Below are 16420 nucleotides of genomic sequence, written 5' to 3' on the forward strand. Positions count from 1 at the left end.
TAATTATTCGCATTAATGCCATAAATCAATTTATATCAAATTCTGCGGGCAAAGTGTACCTTTTTATCAACAAATAGATCAAATTTTGAATATAAACCCTCATCTTTCTTAACCGGTTGATTGCATCGGGATGCCCTGGGTACCTGGCCTCTCTCTTGACTCCTGGCGGGTCGGCTAGAGTCGGTAGACTGATTGTCCCTAAGTCACACCAAAGTTATTTTTTTCTTATGTCTGTACATAATTGTAAAGTAGAAGGTTGAAGGAATCTGGAATATTTTTTTTGCCTCTAGCTATTTTTAGTCTCTATCTCTAGCTATTTGCTAAGTAGTAAATATTTAAGCTCAAAAATGGCGAATTTTTAAATTCTTAAATTCATAATTGATTTTATTTATTTTTTATACTTCCAATTTTTTTTTAAGCAAAACCCGTTTGGCAATAAAAACTACAATACTCATACGTAATATCTTTCATTAAAAGGAAAAATATTATTCATTGGTACTGTCGGAAAAATTACTTAAATTTCTGGGTTATCTTTGTACCTCTCGTTCATATAAGCACAAAATACACCGAATTAGACTCTGCTGGACTATCCAAGGTTAGATGTAAGACTTATCATTGATTAGGGGAAACTGGGGTACCACCAAACACTTTTGAAAGATGCGATTTTGACTGAATTTCCTAAGAAAACTGTGAATTTTAGAAAAATTTTGCTTACCCCATGTTATAGTCTTATGTATAGGCTGCATATTCATATATACAAGGATTATGTGAAGCACTTCAATTTTCCGTAAAAAGGAAAATTGTATCACCATGCATTTTTCGCTTTTTACCAACCACTGGGGTACCAATGGTACCAATAAACACTTTCTGGGGCACCAAAAAACACCTGTTTTTCTCACCCATTGAAGTTATTTTGGGCATTCACCACAACTCTTATTATAAAGAAGGTATTGAAAATGTAAATAATTTTCAAAAAAGGACTCCAATATTTATAATGAGTGACAAAAATAGCAAAAAAAACTGAAGCACTGCACACCGAACATATTTTTCAATGGATTTTTCATCATTTTGACAACATTCGACCTCTGACCGGAAAGCAGCGCCACAAAATCATGGCAAACATTTTACCTAAAGTTCAAATTTTGCGCGTTCTTCTGATTATTTGTGACAAAATCGAGAAATCATTCGTCAATTCTTGATCAAAATCATTTAAGAATCATTAAGAATCATTTAATGTAAAGTTCGGTTCTTGAAACTAAATCGTCAGTTAAATCAGCATTTGTCGTAACTTTCTTTTGACAACTTTTCAGGAGACGAAATTTTCAGTTCAATATTATTTTTCTGAAAAATGAGCCCCGAATGCGATACTTTTGAGTCAAAATAATAAAAGTGGCACTAATAAACTGTAAGTTAACTCGAGAAAATCTTTATAAAATGATTTAAAAGCTGAGATATTGAGATATATGTTTGATGAAACACAATAAGATTTTATCGTAACATCCATCGTTTATAAAGCCGTAACTTCCATAGTATGGAGATCTTGGAAGTTACGACAATTTTCAAAAACACATTATATCAATTTTAATAACTCTATTTGACAAAGAGTGCCTTTATTTCACTAAATTAGTCAATTAAACTCTTATCTTATTGAAAATTCTTTTTCTGGACAAGCATCCCTATAGTATCTATGATTTCATATAGGTATTGCCCTCTGAGGTGTAATACCTATTTAAAAAATCGCAGTGTTTGGTGGTACCCCTGTTTGGTGGTGCCTTAGTTTCCCCTATGTTTCTCAGTTTAATTTTTATTGTTGATTTTCAGTCCGTAAAAAGTATCTCGTCGTTAAAAGGTTAAAAGAGCAGAATTAGTGAGAGTCTTGTATCACGATAATGCCCAATTTTATTCATAAATTGGTGAAAAATCCCAATTTTAAAGGTACAGTAGAGTCTCGCTATAAGCCATCGCTCTATAGTCCACAATTTATCGACCGTTGATTTCAAAACACTGATTTGAAGTTAGGTTATGTTTTTTAGTATGCGAAATACATAATTATTTTAATATTTTTGGCAAACTTTATTAAGTAGTTGTGATAATTGTGATCCACAATGAAGTGAGCGAGGACAAGTACCACAATCGCAAAGAAAGTGGAAGCCGTCGAGCAATTTCAATACTAAAAATCGTTGATAATTTTAAAAAATTACATGGACTATAGTGCGACCCAAGTGTCAAATTTGAAACCAAATATGGACTATAGCGAGACTCTACTGTACCCCACTATCAAAGATGCCCCACTTCCCCCTAAGCCTTTTGCCTTTTTTTTGCGATGGTTCTAAGGAGAATCACATTTCCCATGAGTCAATGCACATTCACGTGTGGTTTTGTTTATACGTGGACGGACGTGCCGATCAAGGTATTTGGACCTTATCATTTCACACAACAAATCATAACATTGCTCTATCAGGTACGACGCATCGGGAGGGGAAGTGATTTGGTGACGTCAGTGTAAATCGAGCAAATCGAGAATTTACAGTGTAGCAATTGTTCCATTTGTCGTCAGTTGACTTGTTAAGCTATTTTTTTCTCTGTTCGTGAATAAAATGTGTAAATTGGTGGAAATTTTGTGCAGGAGTGGCTACCATCAGGATCTTAAACGATAAAGGTGAGTTGTAAAGAGTGGAAAAGACCAAAACCATCAAGTGATAATGTTTTTTTTGTTCAGGAAATCCAGAGAAAAGTGGCTAAAGAAGTGTTTGTGTTTTGACTGTGATTCTCCACAATCAACAGCCAATCCAGCAAGTCCAGGATCATGAGGAAGCTGGTGGTATTCCTCCAAGACCACCCCAACAGGAAGGTTCAAAAGTGGAAGCTGCGATAAAGCAAATTCTGCGAGAGATAAGCATATGAAAATCTCCTATTTGCCAATAATTTCTTCCGGAAAGAAGACTTCCACAGTCTAATAAATTTCTGATCAAATGGGCAGATTCGAAGATCTATTGGACTTCGAGGAAGGAGTAGGGAGGTATGATCTTAAATAAATCAATTTTCTGTAAATCATTGTGAACAAATTTGCGAAAATTTGTACAAAAGAAGTGTATATTTTTTTTCTTTTCTAATATATTCTTTCTATCTTTGCAGATTTCCTCAAACTACTTTCAAATATTTCAATTTAAACCCACCAAATACTGCAAAAATCAGCAAAGAATATTTTCAAAATTTCAACACTCTGTATTAAAATTTATTTAGTATTTTCCTGAGTGACTGTTGAAAAGAGTTAAAAGTGATCGATCATGCTCATCACCAAGATAATCACGATAATCCTTAGAAATAAACGGAAATAAATCACCAAGGAAATAATTTTAGAAAGATGCCAATAAATTAATTCACATAGCAGATAAAAGTAATTCAAGACTTAATGAAATTGTTAATTTTTAAAAAGGAGCAATTTTTGTAGTCTGATTTCAAAAACTGTTTCTAATATTTTCTAGTTTTAGGCTACACCAACTTATTTTTGTATTCAATAATTTTTATATTAAAAAGTAAAAGTACTTAATAAATAAATTTCTTTTGAAAATATTAAGTTCTTTGTTCCTTGTTATCGGCTGTTGATATTTGTTAGAACACGTAAAAAAAATTTTGGAGGAACTTGACGTATTTTGGAGAACTTTCGGAAAAACATTTCTGCAATGGTTTATTTAGAATTATTCAAGAAAAATTGGGTCAAGTGCGTTTAAGTAATAGAAGATTCTTTAAAAGAAAATAATTGGTATTGATATCTTTTTAAGTTTCTTTCATGTATTTACAGAATTTTTCAGCCAATCTATAAGATAAACGAGAAATGTAATTTATCTGAAACGAAAGAACTATTTAACTCTTTCGTCTCTTTTGGGACTCTGAGTACCCCCAAAGCAGCATAGTTTTCTTGTTCTGTGAAAAACAATGTTTTTAATTATTCAAAACTGATAAAAATTTATTTTCTTGTGGATGATTACAAACTATAAGGAAGTCCAAATGTAACATATTTTTTGTAGGACCTCAATTAATTCCTGAGCTTAGATATTTTTGATTAAAAAATGGTGAAATTGGCTTGCAGCTTTTTTTAATGAAATATATCTAAGCTCAAGAATTAATTAAGGTTCTATAAAAAATATTTTACATTTGGACATCCTTATAGTTTGTAATCATCCACAAGAATAGAATTTTTATCAGTTCTGAATAATTTAAAAACATTGTTTTTCACAGAACATTCATATGCTGCTTTGGGTACTCAGAGTCCCAAAAGAGACGAAAGAGTTAACTTACTATTAGTGCTGCTGAAGTAAAAGACTGTGGATTCTTTATTTCATATCACTATTCAATTTTTTTTGCAAAAGTTTATTCCATTTTACAAATTTCAATTACAGAAACTTTTATTTAAAGAAAATTATGATATTAAACTCCTATATTTTTTTAATATAAAAATTATTGAATACAAAAATAAGTTGGTGTAGCCTAAAACTAGAAAATATTAGAAACAGTTTTTGAAATCAGACTACAAAAATTGCTCCTTTTTAAAAATTAACAATTTCATTAAGTCTTGAATTACTTTTATCTGCTATGTGAATTAATTTATTGGCATCTTTCTAAAATTATTTCCTTGGTGATTTATTTCCGTTTATTTCTAAGGATTATCGTGATTATCTTGGTGATGAGCATGATCGATCACTTTTAACTCTTTTCAACAGTCACTCAGGAAAATACTAAATAAATTTTAATACAGAGTGTTGAAATTTTGAAAATATTCTTTGCTGATTTTTGCAGTATTTGGTGGGTTTAAATTGAAATATTTGAAAGTAGTTTGAGGAAATCTGCAAAGATAGAAAGAATATATTAGAAAAGAAAAAAAATATACACTTCTTTTGTACAAATTTTCGCAAATTTGTTCACAATGATTTACAGAAAATTGATTTATTTAAGATCATACCTCCCTACTCCTTCCTCGAAGTCCAATAGATCTTCGAATCTGCCCATTTGATCAGAAATTTATTAGACTGTGGAAGTCTTCTTTCCGGAAGAAATTATTGGCAAATAGGAGATTTTCATATGCTTATCTCTCGCAGAATTTGCTTTATCGCAGCTTCCACTTTTGAACCTTCCTGTTGGGGTGGTCTTGGAGGAATACCACCAGCTTCCTCATGATCCTGGACTTGCTGGATTGGCTGTTGATTGTGGAGAATCACAGTCAAAACACAAACACTTCTTTAGCCACTTTTCTCTGGATTTCCTGAACAAAAAAAAACATTATCACTTGATGGTTTTGGTCTTTTCCACTCTTTACAACTCACCTTTATCGTTTAAGATCCTGATGGTAGCCACTCCTGCACAAAATTTCCACCAATTTACACATTTTATTCACGAACAGAGAAAAAAATAGCTTAACAAGTCAACTGACGACAAATGGAACAATTGCTACACTGTAAATTCTCGATTTGCTCGATTTACACTGACGTCACCAAATCACTTCCCCTCCCGATGCGTCGTACCTGATAGAGCAATGTTATGATTTGTTGTGTGAAATGATAAGGTCCAAATACCTTGCGTGCCGATGGTGTTTTGTGATAAAAGACAAAGTTGAGATTTGTGCCCAAAAAGCCCAGTGTTGTATCCACAATGGAGATGAAGAGTGCAGTTAGGGTTGATGGGGAGTCACCCAGGAGATCCTACAGGCGCATCATAGCCATTTGTCTCATCGTTATTGTTATATTTTTCACCCTTCCGACCCTCTGTGGAGCACATGGCCACGATCATGATCACGAAGAGCCCAGTTTTAAGTACTCCCGGGAGGCCAATGAGCCCCCAAGTCACCAACATCACCATGACCATCATCACGACCACGGGAACCACCGTGGAAAGCCAGAGGCAGCTGGTAAGTGACCATATGGAAGGTATTTCGCGGGGGAATTTGTGAAGCATTTTGGATGATTCCACAGGTAGTTCAATGGATGTCTGGATCCATTCACTGTCGTCCACGCTGCTGATCAGTGCAGCACCCTTCTTAATACTGTACTTCATTCCACTGGACAATACGGAGGCCATGCAGCCACGGTTAAAGATGCTGCTGGCATTTGCTTCAGGGGGACTCCTGGGAGATGCCTTCCTGCACCTCATTCCTCATGCTACTGTATCTCAGGATCATGGACATGGGCATGGGCACAGCCATGGGGAAGGTGAGCATGGTCATAGTCATGATATGAGTGTGGGATTGTGGGTTTTGGCGGGGATTATTGCCTTCCTGGCTGTCGAAAAGGCAGTGCGACTGATGCGTGGAGGCCATGGGCACAGTCACGGAGAGCCCAAGGAGACCGAGAAGCTGACGAAAAAGGACGAGAAGAAGAAGGCTAAGGCTCAGAAGCCCAAGAAGGAGGACATCCAAATTGCCGGATACCTCAATTTAGCTGCAGATTTTACCCACAATTTCACCGATGGACTAGCCATTGGGGCATCTTACTTGGCAGGAAGTGGCATTGGTCTGGTAACCACCATCACAATTCTCCTGCACGAAGTGCCCCATGAAATTGGAGACTTTGCCATTCTGGTCAAGAGTGGCTGCTCCAAGAAACGTGCAATGATGCTTCAGCTGGTAACTGCCCTCGGAGCCCTAACTGGGAATGTCCTGGCCCTTCTGGGCAGCGGAAGTGGTGATGCAGCTGCCTCCTGGGTACTCCCATTCACAGCCGGCGGATTCATCTACATTGCAACGGTCAGTGTGATCCCAGAACTCCTCGAGGGCAGCACAAAACTGGGTCAGTCGATAAAGGAGATTTCAGCACTCCTGGCCGGAGTCCTTCTCATGGTTGTTATAGCGAATTTTGAGTAAAAAGAAGAAAGTTGAATGGAAATTCTCAAATAAAATCCACTTACACGAATAGCTCTTCTAATTTATTTATCTCTTATCTCTCCTCTCATTTTTTTTTCTTCATTTTTCTCTCTTCTCAACAAAAAAATATCCATTATAAATCCTCTTTAGTGGAGTTACAATTTTTTTTCTAAGTTAAAATCCAAATAAAACCTAAGGATAAAAAAAATGGCAAAAGGAAAATTCTGTGAAATTCCAATGGAGAGAGGCAATAAATGGATACTAAAATGGAAAAAAAAATCTAGAAATTATAGAAAAAATATTCTATGATGGCATTTAATCAATGGAATTATCCGACTTGTGCAGCAAATTTCATCCCTCAGCTCTTCTTCTTCCTCTTCTACTTAAAAACAAACAACGAGATCATTTTCATCAGTTCACCTGAAACAGACAAGAAAAAAATGTACAAAGTTAATCTTCTGGCAATATGCCAAATAAACTATTTCATTCTGCTTTTTTTTACCCTCCCAAAAATCCCTCCAATAATTCACAGCACATAAAATCAATAAGAACAATAAATTTATCACAAAAATAGAAAATAAATTAAAAGTGCAAAAAAAATGAGTCCCTCTGCGATAGTTAACAGCAGCTATTAACAAATGCAAATAGTTCATTCTTTTTTTTTTTCTCCACTATTTAGCCATATGGTAAATGTTTCCTATGAAATATTTCTTGCACCGCAATTTCTCATCAGAGAATAACAAGTGAAAAACAAATTGGATAATTTACCGATGAGAAATTGCCCAGGAAAAATTCCTTCAACACCCAGCCACTTTTTTTGAACTCTTTTAATTTATGAGTCATGAAAAGAAAAAAATCAGAGAAAACATTTGAAATAATACCAAATGGAGTGCTTTTGGTAATTAATTTGAATTACTGGCGAAAAGTGCATTGATTTAATTTCATTTAGTCATATCATAGTAAAAGGGGTAGTTGCTATACCTCAAAAAAGTATACATTTCATTTATGAAGGTAAAATTCTTAGATATTCCAACAATTCATTGAAGAACTCTAGCCAAAAAGCATTACTGTTGAATCTTTTTGTTCTGATTACTGTTAATCCCCTGCGAATATGCAAATTTCTTTGATGCATATTGTCATTTAGCGCGTTTTTACCGGTCCCGAAAATGTGCATAATCCCGTGACTGAGTGTACTTTTACATAATTTACTGTTTACCGGTTCTTAACCGATTTAAACCGATTCATAAATCACTCAACATCGCCCAAATATATCTTAGAAGTAATGTAACTAAATTTCAAACACAAATTAGTTACCGGTTATGAACCGGTTACTTGCTGGTTCATAACCGATTGGAATCGGTTCAGGTTGGTCAGGAATTCCAAGACCTTTCCAACGAGCCCAAAACATGATACCATACGGTAAAGAAATACGCTTTAGAATCTTTTTAAAACTTGACCTTGAAAAACCGTTATTAGGAATGATTCAACGATATTTTCAGATAAGGACGAAATGTAGACTGAACGGTAAAACATGAAGCTCATATTAATAGCGGTTGAGTCGACTAATGTGGGGCCCTCGAAAATCCCAATAGATTATACCCAAAAAAATAAAAAGATTCTCTCTATCTCTTTTAATTCGGGCGACGGCAGGTAAATTTGGAAAAGTTTATTTACATTTTACTTTTCGAACTCAGAGAGCAGTTATATATAATCGTCTTTTTCAGCTTGTCACCGTTTTGGAGCTTAAACGGTAAGAGATATCGACTTCCAGTCTTCGATAATCCTCAATAAGAAAACGATATTTCTACACGTTTTTTCTTTCCCTCCACCCTCTATCGGAAAATTCGCTATTTTGAATTATTGAAGGTCAAAGCTTAACCACTTTGGTGGGCCCATTATTCAACCGATTTGGTTAACCCTTTAAGGACGATTGGAACACCGGTGTCCCATAAAGAAAATAATTTTTCCTGACTATCTACAGTTATTTTTTTCTTATGTCTGTACATAATTGTAAAGTAGAAAGTTGAAGGAATCTAGAATATTTTTTGCAAGTCTCTAGCTATTTGCTATGTAGTAAATATTTAAGCTCAAAAATGGCGAATTTTTAAATTCTCACATTCATAATTGATTTTATTTATTTTTTATACTTCTAATATTTTTTAAGCAAAACTCTTGGCAATAAAAACTACAAGAGTCATACCTAATATTTTTCATTAAAGCGAAAAATATTATTCATTGGTATTGTCAGAAAAATTACTTAAATTTTTGGGCTATTTTTGTTGCTATCGTTCATAGAAGCACAAAATACACCGAATCAGACTCTGTTGGACTTTCCAAGGTTAGATGTAAGACTTATCATTGATTATGTTTCTCAGTTTAATTTTTATTGTTGATTTTCAGTCCGTAAAAAGTGTCTCGTCGTTAAAGGGTTAAGTTTGGATTTTTTTGAAAAGTATTGAAATTCTGAACCCGGCTGTATCGGTCTTCATCGGTAGTAAATCGGTTAAATACCGCTTTTGAATAATTTTTTTACTTGACTTTAAGTTTGTTTCCGAGCTAGAGGTCAAACGGTAAGAGATATCGACTTCCGGTCTTCGATGACCCCCAATAAAAAAAACAATATCTACGCATTTTTGCCCTTTTTCCTCTATCCCCCAAAAGCAAGTTTTGTCGGTTTTTCTCAAAATTAGCCCAATCTTTCTCAATGATTTTCGAATATGTTTTAGAGGCAGTCCAGGCGAATATTTCGTCCAAACATGTCCACGACCGGAAAATTCGCCATTTTGAATTATTAAAGGTCAAAGGTCAACCACTTTGGAAGGCTCATTTTCAACCGATTTGGTTAAATTTGGATTATTTTGGAAAAGTATTGTAATTTCGAACCCGGCTGCATCGGTCTTTACCGGTAATGAATCGGTTAAGTACCGATTTTTTTTTTGATTTTCAAATGCTTTTGTGGTTTATGAATCAATTTGATCTCTAGAAGACCAGTAAGCATCAAAAGATCATGCGAAAAACAAATTCACGGTGAGCTCTACCTCATGAGTTTAAGCATTCCGCAAAGCTGAGACGCTTTGCCAAATCTTTTTAAAGTTTGTTTAAGATTATCAAATGAATGAAGTATCCTCAGTTTTTCAATGATTTTTCTGAATTGTTTTTTTTTTTATTTTAGGGATTTAAGTTAAAGGGATTTTTATAGAATTTACAATATGATTATGTAAATTTAATGGGAGTACAGTAGACTCTCGCTAATTCGGTTCTTTTAAGATCGGGCTACTTTTTAATTCGGGCAGCAGTTAAATTTGAAAAAAGTTTGTAGACATTTTTCAAGTTTGATTATGATTATCAAATGAATCAAATATTCTCAAATTTGGCATGATTTGTCTTAGTTTTCATGTGATTTTGCATTATTAAGGGATTTTCATGCAAGTTACGTTATATATGAGTGTGTAAACTCAATATCTATATGCACATGAATAAAAAATCGTTGCATTTCATAAAGTTTGTCGCTCGAATTTCTGTCTAATTCGGCTGACATTTTGGTCCCATATGCCCGAATTTAAAAGAGTCTGTTGTATTAGGAAATAAGAGTATATCGGTTCATAGAGGATATCGTAGGGGAAGACTGTAAATCCATTTTTCTAATTGTTTGATTAGTTTTAGTAAAAAGGTTTCAAACAAACAAAAAAAGCTATATTCGAAAAACATAAATGAATTCTCAATACTTTACCGATTTTAATAATATTACCCATTGGGATCGATCTAGCTGAGTTAAAAATTTTGATACATAGCCAGCATCCGGAAAACCTTTTAGATCAAGTAAATTTTATGAAATCAAAATTCACATCCATTTCTTTCTCAAATTATATTTGCACTCTTCTTCTTCTTCTTCTTCTTTTGAACATCATAACAGATTGAATCTAGTTTAGTCTAATTTGGATTTGAAAGAGTGAGTTGCAAAAGAGAGAGATGTGAATTTTGACATTTATGAAATTTTCCTAATCTATAAAACGTGTGTCGGAGGCAATATCAAATAAATCCAATATTTAGATCGCTTGAGAGACAAATTCTCTAAATAGTCTCAACTTTGCCTTATGGAATGGTTGTTCGGTTTATTCACCAAACATTTTCGAAAATTAAACAAATCGTCAAAACCGTTTTCAAAAAACAAAATTAAATAAATAAAATAAAAATAGAAATAAAGAAAAATGAAAGAAAACTTCTCTAGGCAAAATCAACTTATTGGGAGCAGGGAGGTCACTGAAAGCCGGACAACTATATCTCTGAGCATTTGGCCTCTATGCCAGTAAAATGAGTTTCAGATTAAATAACCCGATAAGGAAATAATTTAACTAAGGTTAGTCCTCTACACATTGCAAATAATTTTCGTCAAAAATTGCCTTTTTTGACAGAATTTTGACGTTTCCACTTAGAGAACTGCAGTCATTTTTTTTTTTCAAAAAATCAATTTTTTACGAAAATTTCTCCCAATAATGTGCTGAGACCATAAAGTCTTCTTGGAAACCTGAAATAGAGTTTTTCAAATCAATAAAATTGGTATTACAAAATTAGAATTATTTCTTATCATTATAACGAGTTACTACGGTTACTACATTTTGTCTTTAAATAAGATCCTCTGTAAAAAAAAAATAATTCAATTCAATTCAATTCAAAAACTCCCGGATTACAGCCAGAAAGCCTTTAAAGTTTAAATTTTCGAAAAGACTTAAATATTTCCCAGAAATCTCCTTAAATAGAAGGACAATGTCTCAAAGAAAAGGAAAAAAAAACTTTAAAAGTTTAAAGGTGCCAGGTGCCAACACCATCCTAAAGTTTAACTTATATAATTTTATTAGAGGCACGATTCTTAGGACAATTTTGACAATAGGCTAAGCTTATTCAGAAAGATGTTATTATTATATTTTTGTAAGAAAAAGTGTCAGTAAAGCAAATAATTCTCCAACAAGATATTTAAATTGAGATTTTATTGAAATTTTAAAAGTATAGGATAGATTGGGGCAAAATTAGTCAAGCTGATAATAATCCTATTTTCCAAAATAAATGAGACTGTGTTGACAATTTTATTTAATTTCAATAAAATCTGACTTGTATAATTTTATCCTTGTGTTACAAGTTTTCAAAGGGGCGTGGCCTATATTATTTTAAATGAACGATATAAAAAATGATTCAGGTTGTTTCCTAATTGAAAAACTTAGGATACTTCGCTACCACAGTATATCTTATGTGTCTTCTCTATTAAAAAATCATATCCCTTTGCAATTTTTTTCATAATTTCGAAAAGGGGCGTGGCCTAAAAATAAGTAATGAGAACAATTTGCACAGGTACTGACATTCACTTAACAAAAAAAACATTCAAAAATATAATCTTGGCATAATAAAATTAATTATTTTAGAAACTTCCACTGATTAGAAAAAAAATCAATAAAGTGAATTGTAATAACTTGAGAAAAGACAGAAGAAAACTTGCAATTTATCATTTACCCACTCCCATTTTAATCCACTTAACATGCAGATACTTACATTAGGAATTTCAATTTATCTTTTCTTGACCAGAAAGGATGCATTATAATATGGGGGGGAGCACTGCGACATCAATAAGATAATTAACCATCGGAGAGAGCAGGTGTGACCCAACCATATTTCTCATGTGTCTTCACGAGACTCCTGAAAGCCTCCTCGGCCGTCCTCCTACAAAGCATAATGAGAAACACATCTTCTGTATTTGAGACATTTGCATTTGAAAATTTCGGCCAGCAATACTTGGTAAATTCCTTGGAGGTCTTTGACTTTCGGGAAATTCTTCCTTGTCCCTTGACCAAACTCGCGGCAAATTGCATGAGTACAGCTTCCACTGTGTAAGCACTTGCCCAACCGCGTGGTGTTAGGAGTTCCATGCAAATGGCACCACCCTCCATCACGAAGCCTTTCTCAATTCGTGGCTCTACCACTCGCATGAAGGGTGGTGCAAAGGGGAAATTCTCGGGGAAGACAAGGTGCAGCAGAATATGGGGTACACCCAATTCTGCCATATCCTCAGCCAGAGCACTATCCGGATCAACATGATGCAGACGTACATGCCATTCAAACAGATTGTCATTGACGAGGTCCACCGTAAAGATGGGATTTGGCCGTGTGCTCTGTTTCTGAATCTCACGATACTCCTTCATTAGGCGCCTCGCACGGATTGTCGTATCTATTGCTTTGGGGATCGGAACTGGACCTCCAGCTGGACTAGGAGACACTCCTCTAGAAAACAGATTTAAAAAAAAACGTTCAAAATGTCCATCATTTGTTCAAATATTCGTTACAATTTCGTCAAGTTTAATGTCAAAACAATGACAACATATTTATCCACTGATAGACGCATTTGGCATCAGGTGGGGCAGTTTCAGGCAAACATTAAATTTTTGAAAATATAAAATTTAGAGTTTTGTGTCATATAGGGGAAGGTTTTGCACCTTCGTAATGTTGCAGCTTCGTAATTTTGATTCAGTTGATTGTTTTTCCAAGTTACTAAATGAATTTCATCCATGGACATATAATCTAAAAGCTAGTCCTACATCTCACATTTCCTGACAAACTTGGAAGCCTAGGCCTTTTTTCCTGGGTCCAAAAGGCAAAAATAAATAAAAAATGGGCCTAAAATCGTAATTCTTATGTGTAATATTTTATGCATTTTTGCACACTGCAAGTGTCTTTTCGAAAAAGCAACTATTCCAAGTTATAGAGGGTTTATTAGGGTTAATATGTAACGTGAAAATAATTTGCTTGAAGGGTGTCGTTTTTGTGGGTGGAGGAAAATTCAGAAAAATTACCACCCTTGCAGCTCAGGAAAATTGAATTTTGCAGCTTCGTAAAAACATCTGTCAAAATTACTGACCACCGAATTTGAGAATTCCTCACTGTTTTGGGTCACACTGTGAACGCCGCTCGGGGTATTTGACTCATCAGAGATTTGACTGAATAAATTCGCAACAAAATTTTGGGATATTAAACAATTTTCACTAAAATCTCGAAGGAAAACACGCACTTCCCCATCAAAATGAGACTTCATCAGATGTTTTTTTATTTTACTTCTGTCAAATCAAACATTAAGCCTGAATCTGCTTATGGTATGTGTGATTCTGTCACAGCCCATGCGGTGCGTTTTGAGAATTTTTTATCAAATTTTCTCTGCTTTCAAGCGGAATTTTTCACATTTTACTTTAAATTAATCACTGGTAATTCTAAGAATCACTGATGTTCAAAAAAATGTTCCGTAAGACAGATTCGAGACGTTAGAGAAAAAGCAAGGATTACAATAGGTGTGATTACAACTCTCTGATTTGTGCAGTGATGAAACTAGACTGCTTATGGTAGACGTGATTCTTTAATTGCCACTTCGATGTATTTTGAGTATTTCTCATTCAATTTTCCTTGTTTGAAAGTGGAACTTCCCATATTTCACTTTAAATTGGTGGCTGGTCATTTTTGAAATCAGTTACGTCCGAAATATGTTCTGTAAGACCAATTGGAGGTGTTAGAGAAAATCTGAGGATTACATTAGGCGTGATTATGAGAGAATCATACCTAACCAAGTTCTTAAATGACCGTCAGAATGCAGGGAAAAATGGTTTTCCGAGTGTCAAAAAACATGTGTTAGAAAAATAGCTTAAAATTGATTTTTAATGCGTGATACCTCCTACAAATGGTGAAAGCAAATAGATGAAAGTTCCATCTAAATAGTGATGCCCAAATTTTTGTGTCCGGTGTATGGTAAGGAACCGACGTAATAATTTTTGACAATAATCCGGTAATCGTCGGATGGGAAATTTCAGCCCAGAATAAAAAACTCTTCTTCCCAAAGCTTTCGGTGCCCTACGCACCTTCTTCAGTGGTCGAAAATGTCAGGTTTCTGGGGCTTTGTCTTTCTTGGGGGCCGGTGTAATGTTTTCGGGGAAAATGAGGCCTACAGAGGTGGGAAAAAGTAGTACGAAGCTGAGTTAACCAGGGCACCTTCGTAAAAAATGCCGCTGCATTTTCATTTTCCTGTAGAGGAAAATCCAAGGACTTCCAGGAATTTTGTGAGGCAGAATTAAGAACCCAATAAGTAAGAGATTTTTTTGATATAGTGATATAATTGAAACGGTGTGTGTGGCATTCAGTAAAAAATCTTAAATCTTGGACTCCTTTTTTTAATACGAACCTTCAAAACCGTCCCCTACTTTCCAATAGGCATTTTGAAATATATTATATTATAGATAAATGTCCGTACGGGTCCCGGTCAAAATCCCGAACGCCAAAATCCCGAAAGCCAAAATCCCGAATGGGCCAAAATCCCGAATTCTTAAAAGTGTCACAGCTACTCCCACGATTACACCCGCGCTTGCTGATTTTAAAAATTCGGGATTTTGGCTGCCACCGGTCCGTACACCATATCAAGGATTTCAACATTTATACTTTTTATATATAAAATCCTTTACACTTCCAGCACTTCTAAAGTGCTGAAGTCACCTGACACTTCTAACACTTCTTGCACTTCCTCAACCTTTAATTAACTTATAAATTATTAATTAATTAAAGAAAGACATTGATATGCTAAATACTTTGATTTGTAAAATGAAATGGTTATCTGTATAGGAATTTTGTAACAGTGTGACAATGTCATACGAGAAATTTAGAATTACAGTACGACTCCGATAGAGTTAACCCCTAAATTTTGTACACCGTGAAAAACATAAGTAAAATTTCAGGTATAATGTCAAACTTTTAAACTACTTTTGTTAAGTAAGAACGTTAGATAATTTTAAACGAGTGAAAAAAAGAAACTACAACAAATAATAACTTAGATACTTAGAATATTGCAGATATATAAGAATCAAATGCGTTGACTCTATAGGGGTCATACTGTATTTATATGGTAAATATGGTAGAACTATTCGAAAATGTGACTCATATCAATAATTGAGAAATACAAAGAGCTGTTTATAATGGCCATCTGATACTCATCATCGGCCTTTTATATTGTCCTGATTTTGAATTTAACCACGAAAATTTGTCATATGACATTGTCATATTCTTACAGAATGCCCTTACTGCTCTTGCACGCTTAGTAATAAAGCATATCTGGAAATTAAATAAAACGTCAAAGCCGTCAAACCATTAGCTTTAGAAAAGAATCAAAAAACATGAAAGAAAACTTCTCTAGCCAAAATCATTGTGAAGAGGTAGGGTCACTCAAAACCGGATTTCGATATCTCTAAACATTTGCCTTCTATGTCGGCAAAACGGTTATCCGATTTTTACACAAAAAATTTCCAAAAGTCTCATTGAGTAGAAAACCCATACTTCCAAAAACCTCCACAAAAGAATCACTACAATCTAACAAGAATTTTAAAATGTGCAATATAATGAAAAATTAAAGGGACCAAATGCCAATTCCATCGCAATACTCCCTCAGCCTTAAATTATTATTCTATAAATAATTAATGAGATTTATATGATAAATAACTTGCGATTCAAATTATTTCCAAATCTGATTAAATTTGAAATAAATACTTTTACATT

General features: G+C 34.3%; 2 protein-coding genes across 3 annotated transcripts in view; one reads left to right on the forward strand and one right to left on the reverse strand.

Moving 5' to 3' along the window:
- Positions 1 to 5573: 5573 nt before the first annotated feature.
- LOC129807409 (protein catecholamines up) lies at positions 5574 to 6902 on the forward strand. Its single transcript, XM_055856657.1, has 2 exons — positions 5574 to 5902; positions 5967 to 6902. Exons 1-2 carry the CDS (start codon positions 5647 to 5649, stop codon positions 6851 to 6853), a joined length of 1143 nt encoding a protein of 380 aa, XP_055712632.1. The 5' UTR covers positions 5574 to 5646; the 3' UTR covers positions 6854 to 6902.
- LOC129807412 (ubiquitin-conjugating enzyme E2Q-like protein CG4502) overlaps positions 6894 to 16420 on the reverse strand; it is a 52597-nt gene continuing 43070 nt past the window's right edge. For both annotated transcript variants that reach the window (XM_055856660.1, XM_055856659.1), the window contains exons 3-5: positions 12635 to 13120; positions 12395 to 12562; positions 6894 to 7273 (exon numbers count right to left, since the gene is read on the reverse strand). In XM_055856660.1, the coding sequence (XP_055712635.1) occupies positions 12478 to 12562; positions 12635 to 13120 (571 nt within the window). In that variant the 3' untranslated portion in view covers positions 6894 to 7273; positions 12395 to 12477. The remainder of the gene's footprint in view (positions 7274 to 12394; positions 12563 to 12634; positions 13121 to 16420) is intronic.

The sequence above is a fragment of the Phlebotomus papatasi genome, chromosome 3, assembly GCF_024763615.1.
Source record: "Phlebotomus papatasi isolate M1 chromosome 3, Ppap_2.1, whole genome shotgun sequence".
Taxonomy (NCBI): Eukaryota; Metazoa; Arthropoda; class Insecta; order Diptera; family Psychodidae; genus Phlebotomus; species Phlebotomus papatasi.

Bases quoted from the DNA above. Each gene is read 5' to 3' on its own strand.
- LOC129807409 (XM_055856657.1), top strand. From the start codon at position 5,647: ATGGAGATGAAGAGTGCAGTTAGGGTTGATGGGGAGTCACCCAGGAGA. The intron at 5,903-5,966 runs GTAAGTGACCAT...ATGATTCCACAG, and splicing joins TGGAAAGCCAGAGGCAGCTG to GTAGTTCAATGGATGTCTGG.